General features: G+C 40.4%; 1 protein-coding gene across 4 annotated transcripts in view; it reads right to left on the reverse strand.

The window, feature by feature from the left end:
* The window catches only part of zgc:154075 (uncharacterized protein LOC556929 homolog), a 243,784-nt gene that overhangs the window by 182,317 nt on the left and 43,065 nt on the right, over window positions 1-18,402 (reverse strand). For 3 of the 4 annotated variants that reach the window (XM_063033371.1, XM_063033374.1, XM_063033373.1), the window contains one exon: window positions 13,199-13,296. In XM_063033371.1, the coding sequence (XP_062889441.1) occupies window positions 13,199-13,296 (98 nt within the window). Of the gene's footprint in view, window positions 1-13,198; window positions 13,297-14,596; window positions 14,792-18,402 lie in introns of those variants that run through there. The other variant, XM_063033372.1, reaches the window with a different exon arrangement.

Here is an 18,402-nt window from a genome sequence, read left to right on the forward strand (position 1 = left end):
TAAGATCTAATGTTCAAGTTTATTAGTCACATGTACATCAAAACATACAGTATAATGCGTTATTTATGTTAACAATCAACACAAGCGAGGATGTGGTGGGGGAACCTGTAAGGTTTGAAACACATTCTGGTGCCAACATAGCATACCCACAAAGCTCAGCAGAACAACACGTCACCAATGACGGGAACTTAAAACACTAGGCCTCAAATTCCAGTCTCACCAATTCATGAACCTAAGGAGTCATCAGAACTTGTTCCTATTGTCTGCACAGAACTTGCTGATCTGGTGGGGACTTCATCCACTCCCTACAAGACCAACATCCAAGCTCTGATGTCCCATGTCCATGTTGCTAGTCTTCAAATGTGGATCGGAAACCTAGACTCTGGCCTGATCTCTAATTCCTCCACATCTCTGTTCCTAAAACCCTAACCTGACCCTCAAGTCCCTTTTCCGTCCCCACAACCACCCGTATGTACCTAAAAAAGCAATTAAAAATTAAATAAGTACAAACCAACTAAATCTGAGCAGGGATTCAACAGAGGTCACAGCTCAGAGCCGTCCTGATGTTTATGCACAAATGTCATGCTGCAAGATCCATTTTCATGGGAAGTTCAGTAATGCTCCATACAGTTTCTTCAACACTTGAACTACCATCTATCCAACAGATAATTTATTAATTCAGCCAAAAATTTGTACGTATTGTTCAACAGCAGGTTTTAGTGATCTGCAGGCCTTCCTGTTTTATCTTCCTTAATACTGGCAAATTAACTCCTCAAATTTCGCACATGTGAACACAATTTGGAGATTAAACTGGGATGCACACTTACTTAAAGAGAAAGAATACTAAACAAATTATTCCCCTAATCCAGAAAATAATAAGTAGAATGTGTCGGCTTCCTTTTCATGTCCCTGTTTTCAAAAGTGTCACCAACAATTTCTCAGCTTTTTGTGTGTTTAAAAAAAATCAAAAGATTTTAAAGGGTGAGATTTTTCTTCATTGCTACTTTAAGAATTTTTTTGACAAGTGGGATTTGAAACATTAAACACTTCCATGAGCTGATTTATTTTTACTTTTTGAAGTCGCAGGGTTTGTTAGTGCAGAGACAATTATACTGTGGGGTAAACACGTTCACATATAATTTCCAATTGCAGGATTCATCTCAGTGAACTTAAATCACTGTTAATACTCAGTTGAAATCACGGAGACATCTCTCCTTTACACAGGGCTTTTCTTCACATTCACTAATGTTTCAATTATGATTACTCTTCAATACTTCATAAAATTTGCCATTCTTAACATGCGAGTCTTCAGTATGACTACCTGACAAAAATTGGACCTGATTTTTAAAAGAGCATCTTTCTTCCTGAAATCTATTAGCCTAAAATTTTGAGACTACTCAATGGATTAACAGAGGTCTTATTAATACTAAAATATCAGTCTGATGGTACAAATCACAAGGCTGTGGGACCGGACGGCATCCCAGGGTGAGTACTTAGGTTGTGCACAGCACAATTAGCAGGTGTGTTTACTGACATTTTTAATTTCTCCCTCTCCCAGTGTAGAATGACCTCCTGCTTCAAATTACCCACCATTGTCCCTGTACCAAAAAAGACCAAGGTAACATGTCTGAACGACTGGCGTCCTGTCGCACTCACGTCAACAATAAGCAAACGCTTTGAGATGCTGGTCAAGGATTATATCTGCAGCTTGCTACCAACCATACTGGACCCCCTACAATTCGCCTACCGACACAACCGATCGACAGGTGATGCAACAGCCACTGCTCTACATACCGTCCTTACACATCTGGAGAAGGATGCTTATATGAGAATGCTGTTATATAACAATTACAGCACGGAAACAGACCATCACGGCCCTTCTAGTCCGTTCTTGGACTACAGTTCAGCATTCAACACCATAGTTTCATACAGGCTCAACAAGCAGCTCAGAGACCTCAGCCTTGACTCTGCCTTGTGCAGCTGGATCCTGGACTTCCTGTCACATCGCCAACAGGTTGTAAGAGTGGGCTCTCTCACCTCCAACCCTCTAACTCTCAATACAGGAGCCCCTCAGGGCTGCATACTGAATCCCCTCCTTTACTCCCTGTAAACGCACGACTGTATCCCCACCCACAGCTCCAATCTGCTCATTAAATTTGCCGACCACACTACATTGATTGGCCTTATTTCAAACAATAACGAGGTGGCGTACAGGGAAGTTGTCATCTCTCTCACACAGTGGCGTCAAGGAAACAACTCTCTGCATGTCGCAAAAACAAAGGAGCTGGTTGTGGATTACAGAAGGAATGGAGACAGGCTAACCCCTATTGACATCAATGGACCTGGGCTGAGAGGGTAAACAGCTTTAAGTTCCTCAGCATCCACATCACCAAGGACCTCAAGTGGTGTGTACAGACAAGAGACACAACAGCACCTATTTCACCTCAGAGGGTTGAGGAAGTTTGGTATGGGCCCCCAAATCCTAAGAACTTTCTACAGGGGCACCACTGAGAGCATCCTGACTGGCTGCATCACTGCCTAGTATGAGTACTGTACCTCCCTTAATCACAGGACTCTGCAGAGAGTGGTGCAGACAGCCCAGCGCATCTATAGTTGTGAACTTCCCGTGATTCAGGACATTTACAAGGACAGGTGTGTAGGATCACTGGGGACCCAAGCCATCCCGACCACAATCTATTCCAGCTGCTACCATCCGGGAAGCAGTAGTGCAGCATAAAAGCCAGGACCAACAGGCTCCGGGACAGCTTCTTCCACCAGACCCTCAAACTGATTAACTCACGCTGACTTGAGTGTACTCTATATTACATTGACTGTTCTATTTATTATAAGTTATTATAAATTACTATGATTGCACATTGCACATTTAGATGGAGACACAATGTAAAGGTTTTTACTCATGTATGTGAAGAATGTAAGAAATAAAGTCAATTCAATTCAATTGCAAACCAGATTTTATCTAGAAAAAGCAACTGTAGCAACAAGAATTAGATACCTCCTTTTAATGGCATTAAAAGAGTATTGCGTTTCATTCGAATTGAGAAAAAAATCATTTAAAATTAGATAACTTTAATTGTGAGAATCTCGGTCCTATCAATATTTAACTTGGGCAATACATATGCTAAAGACAGTTTTAAAGGGTCAATCTCTCCAGGGTGTATGAAATGATAAAGAACTTCATCCAAAGAGTTGTACTAATTTATTCCATTATGATACTGGGATTTTACTGCCTAAAACTGAAATCTACCTCCCTGTGGAAGATTCCCAATTAGGTGTTCACAGGACTGGCTTTTGATATTAGTTGGGGTGAAAGAAACACACAAGGACACGGCCATTCATCAACTTGAAGTGGATTAAAATTACAGAATCAGAATCAGGTTTAATATCACTAGCATATGTTGAGAAATTTGTTGTTTTGCAACAGCAGCACATTGTAATACATAACAAAAACTCATCAAAAAACTATAAATTACAATAAGAAATACATATTTTTAATTAGTTATAAAAGAGAACAAAAGAAAAAGACCAAAAAAGGAAGGCAGTATTCATCAGTTAGTTCATTGTCCAATCAGAAATCTGATGCAAAAGGGAACAAGCTCTTCCTGAAACATTGGGTGCGAGTCTTCGGACTCCTGCACCTTCTCCAAGATAGTTTAATGTCGTTTCCAGTGCACAAGTGTAAAGGGGAACAAAAAATTGTTACTCTGGATCAGATGCAGTGCAAAAAAAAGCACAATAAGTACACAGTAACAATAAAAACACAATCAATATACATACGTAAGATAGCTTATATACATATTTTGACTGTATGTTCTTAAATGACACTGGGCACGGGAGTGTATGTACATAAGGTGACAGACAGGAAATGACAAAGTAGTGGTACATTAGTGAGTGATGTTGATCAGCCTTACTGCTTGGGGAAAAGCAACTGTTTTTGAGTCTAGTGATCTTGGCGTGGATGGTACATAGCCTCCTCCCTTACAGGAGTGAGACAAACAGTCCATGAGCAGGGTGGGTAGGATCCTTTATGATGTTACTGTTCCTTTTCCAGTACCTTTCCATATATAGGTCCTTGATGGTGGGTATGCTGGTGCCAGTGATGTGATGGGCAGTTTTGACTACCCGTTGTAGAGCCTTCCTGTCTGCCATAGTGCAGTTTCCGTACAATGCAGTGATGCAGCTTGTTAGGACATCTGCAGAATGACATGATATAGATGTGCACAGTTCAGCTCTCTTCAACCTCCTCTGAAAATAGAGGCCTTGTTGGTAACCAGTGAGAAGAGGTCATGTTCTGAATGATGGAGGTCCTCAATGATGGATGCCACTTTTGAGGCACCACCTTTTGAAGATGGCTTTTTTCCATGATGGAACTGTCTGAATTTATAACTTACTGCAGGTTTTTCAGATCCTTTGCAGTGGCCCATCCATACCAGACGATAATGAAACCAGTTAAAATATTCTCCATGGTACATCCGTAGAAACTTGTGGGAGTCTTTGGTGACATACCAAGTTTTATAAAATTCCTAATGAAATATAGCTACTGTTGTGCCTTCTTTATAATTGCATCAATATGGTGGAGTCACGATATTTCTTCAGGACACGTTGATAACTAGAAAATTGAAACTGCTCAATCATTCCATTGCTGTTCCCTTGATGAGGACTGGTGTGTGTTCCCTTTACTTCCCCTTCCTTAAGTCCACAATAAATTCCTTGGTCTTTCTGACAATGTGACACCACTCAACCAGCTGATCTACCTTGCTCCTGCACACCTCCTCCTCACCATCATCACCATTTTTCAGCAGGCTACAATCAGCACCAGAGGTAATTCATTGATGACAACGCGAGGCTTAAAAAGGGTTTGGGTGCTTTCAGCTCTTTTTGGCAGACTGCAATCAGTGTGGGGTCAATAAAAAGAAGGGAGGTGTAAGTGGAGAGCCCATTGTGTGAGTCGGCCACTGTTGGAGTGTTCGGGCCTTGGCTCAACAGGCTTGGGTAAGCACAGGCATAAGTTCAAAGTAAGTTTCTAGTAAGTATTTTTTTCTGTAAGTACATAGCTAGTGTGCTGAGAATGGGTCAGGAGGTAGTGGTACATTTTTTCTGTGAGATGTGGGAACTCTGGAAGACCTCAAGTCTCCTTGATAACTACATCTGCATGAAATGCATCAAGCTGCAGCTCCTTGGAGACTATGTTAAGGAAATGGATGACCTTTGGCTCCTTGGGAAAATGAGGAGGCTGTAGACAGAAGCTTCCAGGAGGTAGTCATCCCTAAGCTGCAGGAGGCAGGTACCTGGGTGACTGTCAGGAGAGGGAAATGGAATAGGCAGCCACTGCAGAGTACCCCTGTGCCCGTTCCCCTCAGTAATAAGCATACCACTTTGTATACTGTTGGTGGGGAGGAGAAGTGGTGGTGACACAACAGGGGAGGGGCTGCAGCAACTGGGATGTGAAAGAGACACCAGGATGACATGCTGCCTCCCAGGTGTCAGGGTCCATGAACAGCTGTAAGTTGTGGAACATAATCATACCAACGACATAGGTAGGAAAAGGGAGGAGGTCCTGAAGAGAGAATTTAAGAAGTTAGAAAGAAAGCTGAAAAGCAGGATCTCAAAGGGTAGTAATCTCTGGATTGCTGCCTGTGCCATGTACCAGTGAGGGTAAGAACAGGATGATTTGGCAGATGAATGCATGGCTGAAAAATTGGTGCAGGGGACAGGATTTCAGATTTCTGGATCATTGGGATCACTTCTGGGGAAGGTACAACCTGTACAAAAGGATGGGTTACACCTGAACTCAAGGGAGACCAGTACCATATCAGACAGGTATTCTACAGCTGTTTGTGGGGGAGGCGGGGGAGAAGGGATGGGATGGAATGGGAACTAGAATGATAGAGCTGAGGATGGGGCAGTTAGTATACAACTAGATGCAGTGTGTAGTGAGACTGTGAGGAAGAACAAGCAGATGAAAGGGCAAAATTACATTCAGTGGGATGAGCTAAAGTGTGACAAGTGCAACAAAATCAAAAAGGTTGATGAATGCAGGACTTAACGTGTTACATCTGAATACATTTGAATAGGGAATAAGGTAGATTATCTTGTAATGCAATAAAGATTAGCAGATATCACTTTGTGGGCATCTGAGTCATAGCTGAAAGAAGATCATAGTTAGGAGCTTTGCATCCAAGGACACACATTATACTGAAAGGGAAGGTAGGCAGAGGGGGTGGGGTGTCTCTGTTGGTAAAAATGAAATCAAATCCTTAGAAAGAGGTGACATAGGATCGGAAGATGTAGAATCCTTATGGGTAGAGTTAAGAAACTGCAAGGGTAAAAAGACCCTGATGGGAGCTATATGCAGGCCTTTGAACAGTAGCCAGGATGTGGGCTACAAATTGAGATATGGAGGATTTCACCATCCAGGTAGATTGGGAAAATCAGGTTGGTTGATGCTGGATCCCAAGACAGGAAATTTGTAGAATGTCTACAGGATGGCCTTTTAGAGCACCTTGTGATTGAGCCCACTATGAGAATGGCAATTCTGGATTGGGTGTTATGTAATGACCCAGATCTGGTTAGTTATCTTGAAGTAAAGGAATCCTTAGAGAAGGCAGTCACCATAATATGATAGAATTCACCCTGCAGTTTGATAAGAAGCTAAAACAAGATGTATCATTAAAACAGTGAAGTAAGGGGAATTACAGAGGCATGAGAGAGGAGCTGGTCAAGGTTGATTGGAAGGGGACACTAGTAGGGATGGCAGCAGAACAGCAATGGCTGGAGTTTCTGGGGGATATTCCATGGGTGTAGGAAAGTTGAAGAAATATTCTAAAAGGAGGATCAGGCAAGAGAGGGCAAATAATATAGCAAAAATAGTGGGAAGTTGTAACATTGGGAAGCTTTTAAAAACCAACATAAGGTAACTAAAAAAAAGCCATAAGGGAAGAAAAGATTAAATATGAAAGTAAGCTAGCCAATAATATTAGAAGATACCAATTTTTTCCCAGATATATAGAGTAAAAGAAAGAGGTGAGAGTGTATATAGGACCACTGGAAAATGATGCTCAAGAGGTAATCACTGGAGGGGAGGGGGCACAAAGAAAAGTTAGATGAACTGAAGTATTTTGCATCAGCCTTCACTGTAGAAGACAGGAGCAGTATGCTAGAAATGCAAGAGTGTCAGGAGGCAAAAGTAAGCATCATCGCTATAACTAAGGAGAAGGTGCTTAGGAAACTGAAAAGTTTTAAGGTAGATTAGGTGCCTGGATCAGATGGACTACACCCCAGGGTTCTGAAAGAAGTAGCTGAAAAGATTGTGGAGGCATTAGTAATGATCTATCAAGAATCACAAAATTCTGGAGTGTTTTCTAAGGACTGAAAAATTGCAAATGTCACTCCACTCTTTAAGAAGGGAGGGAGGCAGAAGAAGTGAAATTATAGGCCAGTTAGCTTGATTTCAATGGTTGGAAAAATGTTGGAGTCTATTATTAAGGATGTCATTTCAGGGTACTTGGGGCCATGTGATAAAATAGGCTAAAGTCAGCATTGTTTTCTAAAGGGGAAATTTTGCCAAACAAATCTGTTGGGATTCTTTGAGAAAATAACAGGTAGGATAGACAAAGGAGAGTTAGTGAATGGTGTTTATTTCAATTTATAAAACGCCTTTGAGAAGGTGCCACATGTGAGGCTACTTAATCAGGTAAGAGCCTGTGGTATTAAAGGAAAGGTACTAGCATGGATAGAAAATTGGCTGACACAAGAGTGGGATTAAAGGAGGACTGTTTTGGTTGACTGGCAGTGACTGGTAATGTGCCTTAGGGGACAGTGTTGGGACTACTTCGTGTTATACGTCAATGATTTGAATGAAGGAATTGATGACTTTGTGGTCAGGTTTGTAGCAATACAAAGATAGATGGAGGGACAGTTATTGTTGAGGAAACAGGGTGATTGCAAAAGGACTTAGAGAGATTGGAGTAATAGCCAAAGAAATGGCAGACGGAATACAGTGTAGGGAAGTATATGGTTATGCACTTTAGAAGAAAGAATAAATGCATGGACTATTTTCTAAATGAGGATAAAATTAAAAACTCAGAGGTGCAAAGGGACTTGGGAGTTCTCATGAAGGATTCCCTAAAGGGTTAAGCTGCAGGTTGAGCTGGAGGTAAGGAAGGCAAATGCAATGTTAGAAATCATTTTGAGAGGATTAGAATAAAAAAGCAAGAATGTAATGCTAAGGCTTTATAAGGCATTGGTCAGACCACATTTCTGTGGAATTCATTGTCACAGATGGTTCTGGAGGCCAAGTCATTAGGTATATTTAAAGCAGAGGTTGACAGGTTTTTGGTTAGTCAGGGCATCAAAGGTTATAGGGAGAAAGCAGAAGAATGGGGTTGAGAGAGATAATAAATCATCCATGATGGAATAGTGGAGCAGACTTGTTAGGTCGAGTGGCCTAATTCTGCTCCCATGTCATATGGCCCTACATCTTATATTCCAGTCCTCTCAAAATGAACGCTAATATTGCTTTTGAATTCCTCATCACTGACTCAAATTGCAAGTTAATAGTCTACACCTTTATTTCTTTGATACTTTGATGGAAGTGTTTTGATAGCTGATATCCGTGAGGGGAAGAAATGTAAATGTACCTGGAAATTGAAAGTTTTGTTATGCTGAGCAAAAAATAATTAAAAGAAAAGAAAAGGTCCCCTTTATTCCTCCACTTTGCCTCCTGCCAGTCAGCCAATCTTTTATCCATTCATTTGACTGACACACAAGGAGTAGCTTCATTGGTAAATAACATAAGACATTAACAATACAGCAAAGGGGTGGGCCCTTTAGCCCATGATGCCCACACTAACCACGATGACAATTTAAACTGCACCTCTCCCTGCACCTGGTCTATGTCTCTTACTGTAATTACTTTCCAGCTCATGTGCCTGTCCAAATGGTTTGTAAACGTTGCTGCAACAGAAGCTACCATTTTGAAATAGTGTAGTCAATCTGATAGAATGGCAAAATGTACAAAATCACCTTTTCAGACCAACAGGTAAACTTACCAACAACATGCTATTTGTCACACATTGCTCCTTTAGCATTTTCACTTCCTCATTACACTTCTGATAATTATAATGGCAGTGTTGCAAATCACTTCCAGAGTTTGGCTTAGGATGTTTCTTTCAATATCACAAAGTCAATACAAATAAGTCTAGTTACCACTGTTTCAAATTGCTCAAGAGACACTATAATTCCTGCTTAAAGATAGACATATTAAATCCATAGAAAGAATTTGACTGCATTGATGCTTTAATAAGACATAAATTACATTTGGCTGTTTTCTGGGATCCAATGGACAAAGAACTCTGAATTAGCCCATGACCTGGAGGAGAAACATCTATGGTTTACACAAAGCACAAGCTCAGGAACTCTGAACTATTCACATTTCATTTATCCTCAGGAATAGCTGAGGAATTCAAATTTCACAAATCTCAATGTTTCATCAGACAGGCAATAGAATAGATAGGGCTCTAACATCTGAAGTTAACAAATAGACAAAACAGCTATTAATATTCCATAACAACTTTAATGTTCAGAAAAATACTGTTTATTTCAAGCAGTCACTATATTTTACAATTTCCTTATGTCTGGCAGTGTATGGATAACACATGAATTTTTGTAAAGATTATGGTGAGAGATTTTTAAATGAACACATTACTAAAACATTGGAGGAAAACATTTTTCACAAAACCATTAAGTAGTGATACACTATCACATCATTACACAGTTTCACAGCAAACATTTTCTCTATGTTACATGAGTTGATAGAATATCAGTATTTTTTAAATGTACAGTTCAACTTGAATTTTAAAAAGAAACAAATAAAAGTCCTGATGCAGAGTTTTGATCTGAAATGTCAAAAGATCCCAGCCCCAACTCCAACAAATGCAGCTCAAGCCACTGAGTTTCACCAGAACATTGTTGCTCCCTATTCCAGCATCTGCAGTCGCTAAGGTTCACATATTATATACAGTATATTTTTTAAATTAAGATATTTTGTTCTTGGACTAAATTAACAGTACAAAAGTTTAACCAAGCTCCAGATTTTCCAGGGCAAGAGAGAGAACTGACAGGCAATATTTTGATTTTGCATGTCAATATCAACTCTCAGCATGCTGTTACGTATTTTGTATTGATAATTTTCCCCTTGAAGATTCATGGTAACATTCCTCACTTTTTCAGAATATATACAAAATTTTCCACAGGAAATTACAAGGTCAAATGCTGCTAGTTGAAAGCATAAAACAGGTGAAAATACCGTATATAACCTAAAATGGGAGAAAGGGAGAATATCAAAGAAACAAAGTACTACAAAGCAGAAGAGGTGATTAAAAGTAATTTGAGGGGAATGGTGAAGGGTGGGGGAGGGGGGGGGAGGTTGGATGGCATTGCCGGAAGCTCGAGAAATCGATGTTCATGTCATCAGGTTGGAGGCTACCCAGACGGAATATAAGGTGCCGTTCCTCCAACCCGAGTATGACCTCATCACGACAGTGGAGGTGGCCATGGATGGACATTTCGGAATAGGAATGGGAAGTGGAATTAAAATGGGTGGCCACTGGGAGTCCCGCTTTTTCTGGTGGACAGAGCTCAGCGAAGCAGTCTCCCAATCTATATCGGGTCTCACCGATATACAGGAGGCCACACCAGGAGCACCGGACACAGTATATGACCCCAACAGACTCAGAGGTAAAGTGTAGCTTTACCTGAAAGGACTTTTTGGGGTCCTGAATGGCAATAAGTAGAAAGGCAAACCAATTTACCGAAATCTGCTGCAGTTGATTAGCACAGGTCTTCAGCACTCAGCCAAATACGCTGTCTTTGCCAGAATCTTTCCGCAGATGCTTGAGGATCCTTTCTGAAAGATGCTCTCGTGTCAGCCTCAGAGACTGAAATCATAGTGTCACTGGGCCTGTGGGGGTTTGTAAAGGTGCCTCCATTTTGGTTTTTTAGAACATGGAGGCACCTTCACATGAAGGCTCCATTTTTTTTTGTAGAAAAGGCTCTTTAAGCCTTCTCTACACAAAAGAAAGCTAATTCCACACTTTTCTGCATGTCCATTAAAACTGATACTGAATTATTTTTCAAAAAACATATGCGCCACAAGTACTCAATACTGTAAGTGACACAAGATATATCACTGGAATTGTCTGCAGACTAAATTTACCAGAACTCACACAAGTACATTAATTATAATCCATTAATGGTGCTTATTCAAATTGCTTAGTGGATAACTGGACCATTCACTTGTGTTGAATTATTCATGTCAATTGGGACAATGCAATTGGCATTATTGCTATCCATAAGCTGCAAAATGAGTTTGATATTGTTAAATGCAGAGCAGGGTCTCAAGGAATAGAGTAACCAAATGTTCTGCATTCACTAAATAAAAGGGTGTATAAATTTGTTCACAATGACCCCTCTCCTCCAACAAGTTGACCGACATCCAACTGTTGAAGCAGACAGCCTGAAATTAGGACAGCAAAAGGCAGCCATTTTGAACTCCAGCAGCTTGCTCAAATTAGTGAAACAACCCGAAAATCTTTTTTGTTGTCATTATACATACATATGCCTTATACACATTAATAGTTGCACTGAAAATTGGGCCAGTACAAATCTTAACCCCAATAATCTCCATAATTTCCTGGCAGGTCAGGTCTCAATTTGCTGGGTTAAGCAAACACTTATGATTATTTAACTGTCATTTGCTATTTCACTTAAATTTGTATATCAAGCCTGCCAAAGATGCTGATTACGTTGCAAGTATTAAGTGTTAATAGTTTCATTTATTCTTAGTCATGTGGTTGCTTTAAGGCTTTCAACATTATATTCCCAAGACCTGGATCCAAAATGCACCAAGGGCTGGTTGTGAGCAGAGGTAGTGCTTGTAAAGGGCAGTACTTTAACCAGCTATACCTCTGTAGCCATGTAGAAAATCTTCTGAAAGATTGTTTGTAGTTAACTCTACAATGACCAGTAGTTGTCTGGCTAGCCTTCAGTATTTATATGCAGTTGACTGTCAATCTCCCATTTCATCCTCCACCATTCATCCATGGATTAAACAGTGCCTGTAAGCTTGTCATAGAAGTTAACACAAGTTCTATATCAGATGCAAGCAAACTGCAGCCTCTCAGGTCTCCAGCATTTCCCAGCCCTCTTCATCAGGCTCAAGGTCAGGTAAGGTCCTGATGACCGATAGCTCGGTGAGCTGAACATAACATGAGGACCCATTACCCTAATCTGACTCCAAATACCTCAAATCTTCTGTCTCTCTCAGCAGAATCACAACTCCATGTTAAATTTATGGAGTTGTGATTCTTCCAAAGTTGTATGACTCCCATCAACTACAAGGATAATGGAAGGCAAGCAGATGCAAACACCATCACCTGCACCTTCCAGATAAACGTTGTCCAACCCAAACACATTGTCATTCCTTCACTGGTGCTGGACAAAATCCTGCAACATTTAATTAATTGCACAGTAGATGTACCTTCATGGTAGGACTATGATGGCTCAGTACAGCAGCTTGCCACCACTTTCTCAAGGACAATGATGCACACTAAAGGCTGGCTTTACCAATGACACCCAAATCGATACGGAATACTAAAAATATCCAAGTAAAACTATGCTGCATTACTTCCAAATCCAATTTACCCTTCTAGAAGTGAGGTACCCAAAGCAGTAAATATTATCCCCAGTGTGGAATTGTGTACCTGTAGCAGAATTGCTACCTACCTTGCATTCTGGTCCTCTACATGTAAAAGCTAACATGTTAGTCCTGACGAAGGGTCTCGGCCTGAAACGTCGACTGCGCCTCTTCCTATAGATGCTGCTTGGCCTGCTGCGTTCACCAGCAACTTTGATGGATGTTAGCCTTTATTGTTAACTATCTGTCCTTGACTTTTTAAATGCACAGAGATTTATAAATTTTGACCTCTACTACTGGTAGTTTATCACAATTGAGATAGTTCTGTCTTTTGTAAGCTCAAAGTGGATGATTCATATTTATCAAGATTGAAACACATTGGATGAAATTTTGTCCAATTTTTGATTGATGTGTCTGTAATTTAATGTTTCAATAATAGTCTGGGAATAATCCTTAACAGAGACTTTTAAAGATTCGAAGACCTACCTTCATCCGCTCTGGAAAATCTTTGGCAAAAGATGAATAAGTCTGTCCCCGATTTCCAGCCCCAATTATAAGCACTTTCACAGGAAGATGCATGGCCACTGTTGAATGGACCAAATACAAAGAAAGTTATGCACACAACAGGAGGTTATGAAAGAACATTTCTTTCAAACAGTTAACTTCTTTTATAACAGAACTCAAGAATGTGACCCTCAAAAAGGATTCTTGGCCTCACAATCTATTTCATCATGGCCTTGTTATCTGCCTTCCCTGCACTTTCTCTGTAACACTTCATTCTGCATTCTGTTATTATCTTCCCGGGTACTATCACAATGCCTTGCTGTAATGAAGTGGTCTGTATGGATGGCATACAAAACAAATGTGTTCCACTGTACCTCAGTAGGTGTGGCAATAATAGACCAACTTGCAGGCTTTCAATGCTCCTTGACAGGAATGCTGTGGTCTCTAACTTCTACATTACATTCACTTTGCACCATTCCCTAATGTCACAGATAGAGCTCCAAACGGAGTGTGGAATTTAACCATATAACCATATAACAATTACAGCACAGAAACAGGCTATCTTGGCCCTTCTAGTCCGTGCCGAATGCTTACTCTCACCTAGTCCCACCGATCTGCACTCAGCCCATAACCCTCCGTTCCTTTCCTGTCCATATACCTGTCCAATTTTACTTTAAATGACAATATTGAACCTGCCTCAACCACTTCTGCTGGAACTTCTTCTGGTTTTAGGTATTAAAAACAATTACATCACCCATTGTTGACCATTATATCAACCAAATTCTACTGCATCTATATAAAATGTCACTACTCCCTTGTTTTTAATATATCTTACCCAATCAACCTGTGCATAAAATTTAATACAAAACCATTCCCGATTGCAAAGAGCTTTACCGCAGGTTGATTACCCCCTATCCAAGATTCTCAGGCCAGAAGTGTTTTGTATTTTGGAATGTATAATAAGATAGCTTGGGATTGCTATTATTTGCAGCTCTGAATTTATGCGCTACTGGTAAGCAGTTCTCATCTTACACTTGCTCATCACACATATGTACTTAACAGTAAACATTACATACCATTAATATAATTAAAATATAATGTGAGCAGGTAACAAAAGCAGCGCAGCAGCATGGGAAAATACCTGAATCAGCTGTTGAACAATAAACAGTGGTCTCCACCTATGATGCCATGTTTTGATTAAAAGTTTACAGTGCACTGCATTTGAATTTTACTTTTTTTAGGTTTTATGTAAGTCGCAAAAATAATCCATTGTAGACTTGTTCTGGTGTTAGATTTTCGTGATCAGCAGACACTTAAAAAAATTAATGCAGTGTCTTTTCAAAAATTTCTACAACCATCCTGCTGAATATTCACACCTACCTTCAATTAACAGTTTGTTGTGATAGATCTTTGGTTGTTTCATAATCAGCACACCCATTAGGCAGTACAGGTTCACTCTGACATTGACAATGCATGATTGAGATCTTCATTTTTCGCTTCATGCAGTGTCTTCTATTTTTTATTAACTTCTGTTCATTATATATGAGGGCACTTCTCAGAACAGTCTGTGGTGCATGGAGACCTGCACATCACCTGGGAACCTTTCCAATGTCTTGTGAAATTTCCCATTTGTGGCACCATGTCAGTGCTCAAAAAAATTTGGACTTTCGGACAAAGGGTAGTCAACTTGAAATTTTGCAAAAGCAACATCTAACATGTGGAACTGAAGTGAATTGCACAGCCATTCTCCTATAGTGAATGTAGTTTCAACGCAAGTGATCACAGTCAACATGAGTTGCCTGCAGACAATGAGGGACCCAAGTTACAAAAGTGACAAAAAGACATGTGTTGCATGTCACTATTCATCACTGCATATCATTATAAATGCAAGCTGTTAAGAAATAGTAACCATATCAAGGCCTGGGTTGACAGGTGGCAAGCAACATACATGCCACAGTAGCGCTAGACCACAACAACATCCAACAAAAGAAAATTTAGCTATCACCTTCTGACATTCAAAGTCATTACCATCACTGAATCCAACACTATCAGTATCTTGGGCATTACTAATGAACAGGAACTGACTGGAGTAGCCAAATGCACAATGTGGCCACAAGACCTGGTCAGAGGTTAGGAATTCTGTGGCAAGTAACTCACCTCCAAACTCCCCACAGCCTGTCCACCATCTACAAGGCTCAAGGCACGAGCGTGATCAAACACCCAGCTGGATGAGTGCAGCTTCGATCACACTCAAAAAGCTTGACACCATACAGGATAGAGCAGCCCACTTGATAGACACCCTATCCATTATCATTCACTCACTCCACCAGTGATACAGAGTTTGTACCATCTACTGGTGCACTGCAGCAACTCATCAAGACAACACCTACCAAACCCTTCACCTCGTCAACAGAAGGGCACCAAAGCACGGGAATACCATCACTGGAAGATGTCCTCCAAGCCACACCATCCTGTTTTGGAAGTATATAACCATCCTGTCACTGGGTCAAAATCCTGGAACACATTCTGTAATAAGGGTTGTAACAACCCTTGAATGAAAAACAATCTTCAGCTTGACCCTTTCAACAGAATATGAGCCTCTTTATGTTCCCCAAGGTCCCACAGCAGTTACACCTATTACCCCCATTATTTAGTGTTTGCTTTTACTTCACAGCAGAATGGACTAAGCTTTTCAAACAAGCATTCCCCATTATCATGTGTATTTAATATCTAATAAATAAAACAAGCACTACAGCTCACTGTAACCGCATAGCGTAAACTGATAATTATAATTAGCCACAGCATGGCTATCTGACATATTGCGTTCATCCCAATAAGAATATTCTTTTTAATTAAATCCCACTTCCGGTTGTTGTTTTATAACTCAGAGTGAATCCAAGGAAAGAATCTGGTCCGGATGGAGTATCTAGTGGAGTACCGAAGACCCGTGCTGATCAACTGGCTGGTGTATTCACGGATATCTTCAACCTCTCGCTCCAGCAGTGTGAGGTACCCACCCACTTCAAGCAGGCTTCAATCATACCAGTGCCCGAGAAGAGCGTGGTAGCCTGCCTAAATGACTGTTGCCCAGTAGCACTCACATCCACAGTGACAAAGTGTTTTGAGAGGCTGGTGTTGAAACATATCGGCTCCTGTCTGAGCTGCAACTTGGATCCTCTCCAATTTGCCTACTGAAGCAACATGTCCACAGCAAATGCCAACTAATTGGGTCTTCACTCAACCCTGGAACATCCGGACAGCAAGGATGCATATATCAGGATGCTCTTTCATCAATTACAGCTCAGCATTTAATACCATCATCCCCTCAAAACTAATCAGTAAACTCCAAGACATTAGCCTCAATACCCCCTTGAGCAATTGGATCCTGGATTTCCTCACTTGCAGAAACCAGTCAATTCAGATTGGCAAAAAAATCTCCACCACTATCTTCATCAGCAAAGGTGCACCATAGGGATGCGTGCTTGGCGCCCTGCTCTACTCGCTTTACACCTATGACTATGTGGCTAAGTACAGTTTCAACACCATATCCAAGTTTAATGATGACACCACTGTTGTGGGCTGTATCAAAGGTGATGATGAATCAGCATACAAGAGGAAGATTGAAAATTTGGCTGAGTGGAGTAATAAGAACAACCTCTCACTCAATGTTAGTAAGAACAACGAGCTGATTGTGGACTTCGGGAGAGGGAAACCAGAGATCCATGAGCCAGTATTCATCAGAGGACCAGAAGTAGAGAGGGTCAGTAACTTTAAATTCCTGGGTGTCACTAACTCAGAGGACATGTCCTGGACCCAACATATAAATATTATGGCAAACAAAGCACAACAGTGCCTCTACTTCCTTAGGAGTCTGCAGCGATTTGGCATATCATCAAAAACTTTGATAAACTTCTATAGATGTGTGGTGTACTGACTGGCTACATTACGGCCTGGTATGGGAACACCAATACCTTTGAGGCGAAAATTCTACAAAATTTGGGATTTAGCCCAACACATCACAAGTAAAGCCTGCCCAACCACTGAGCACATCTACATGAAATGTTGCCATAGAAAAGCAGCATCCATCATCGAAGATCCTCACAACCCAGGCCATGCTCTTTTCTCGCTGTGGCCATCAGGTAGAAGGTACAAGTGCCTCAGGACTCGCACCACCAAGATCAGGAACAGTCACTACCCTTCAACCATAAGGCTCTTGAACAAAAGGGAATAACCATACTCATTCTATTTTTGGTGTTCCCAGACTCGATGGTCTCACTTTAAGGACTTTATCTTGTTAATTCATGCTCTCGTTATTTATTATTATTTGTATTTGAATTTGCACAGCTTGCTGTCCATTGATCCTGTTTACAGTTACTGTTCTACAGATTTGTTAAGTATGCCCACAGAAAAAAGAATCTCAGGATTGTATGTGGTGACATATATATACTATGATAATAAATTTTGCTTTGAACTTTGTATGTATTTGTTTGCTTTTTTTCCCTTCATCTCCAATTGTGCATAACATTATTTAATGAGAAAGGTTACTCAATTCCCAACCACGAATTTGCCATAGTTTATTGCTTTAACCCTACCCAAGATATTTCAATATAACAAGATCAAGATAACATGCACAATTTCCAACATAAAATAACACTCTTTCCTTTTTTAATCAATTTTGATCAAATTATTACAGCAATTAATTCAAAGAGGGAATAATTAAGTGATGAGAAAATTACATGCAATTTGTGCCTACTCTCCCAGCCATTCTTCGAGTTTCCCTGTGCAGACCTAGAGAGTTCCATGATTTATTTCAGGTATTATTCAAGTTAGATAGTGTCAGTTTAAGGCACCAAATAACCCAAGGTTACAAAGGAATAACTATTCATCCAGCCTGCCTAGATAGAATTAGACTTGGCTGTAATGCTGTTCAAATCCTTCTGTTTAAGGTCATAAATAAGGAAAGTATCAGAGTACCAATGCCATTATCCATGAAACTCTCTGGTCAGATTAGATTAGAAAAGTACTGGCCTAATAGGGAAGAAACTTTAACAAGTCCAAGAACTACTGGGACCCTGCCCAGAGCAAAAGTGGACTGTTTATCATAACTGAGCAACACAAATGATAGATAATTGATGACATATATCATACAAGAGGATGTTACTGTCACCAAGTAACCCACCATCAAA

The sequence above is a fragment of the Mobula hypostoma genome, chromosome 25, assembly GCF_963921235.1.
Source record: "Mobula hypostoma chromosome 25, sMobHyp1.1, whole genome shotgun sequence".
In the NCBI taxonomy this organism is placed as follows: Eukaryota; Metazoa; Chordata; class Chondrichthyes; order Myliobatiformes; family Myliobatidae; genus Mobula; species Mobula hypostoma.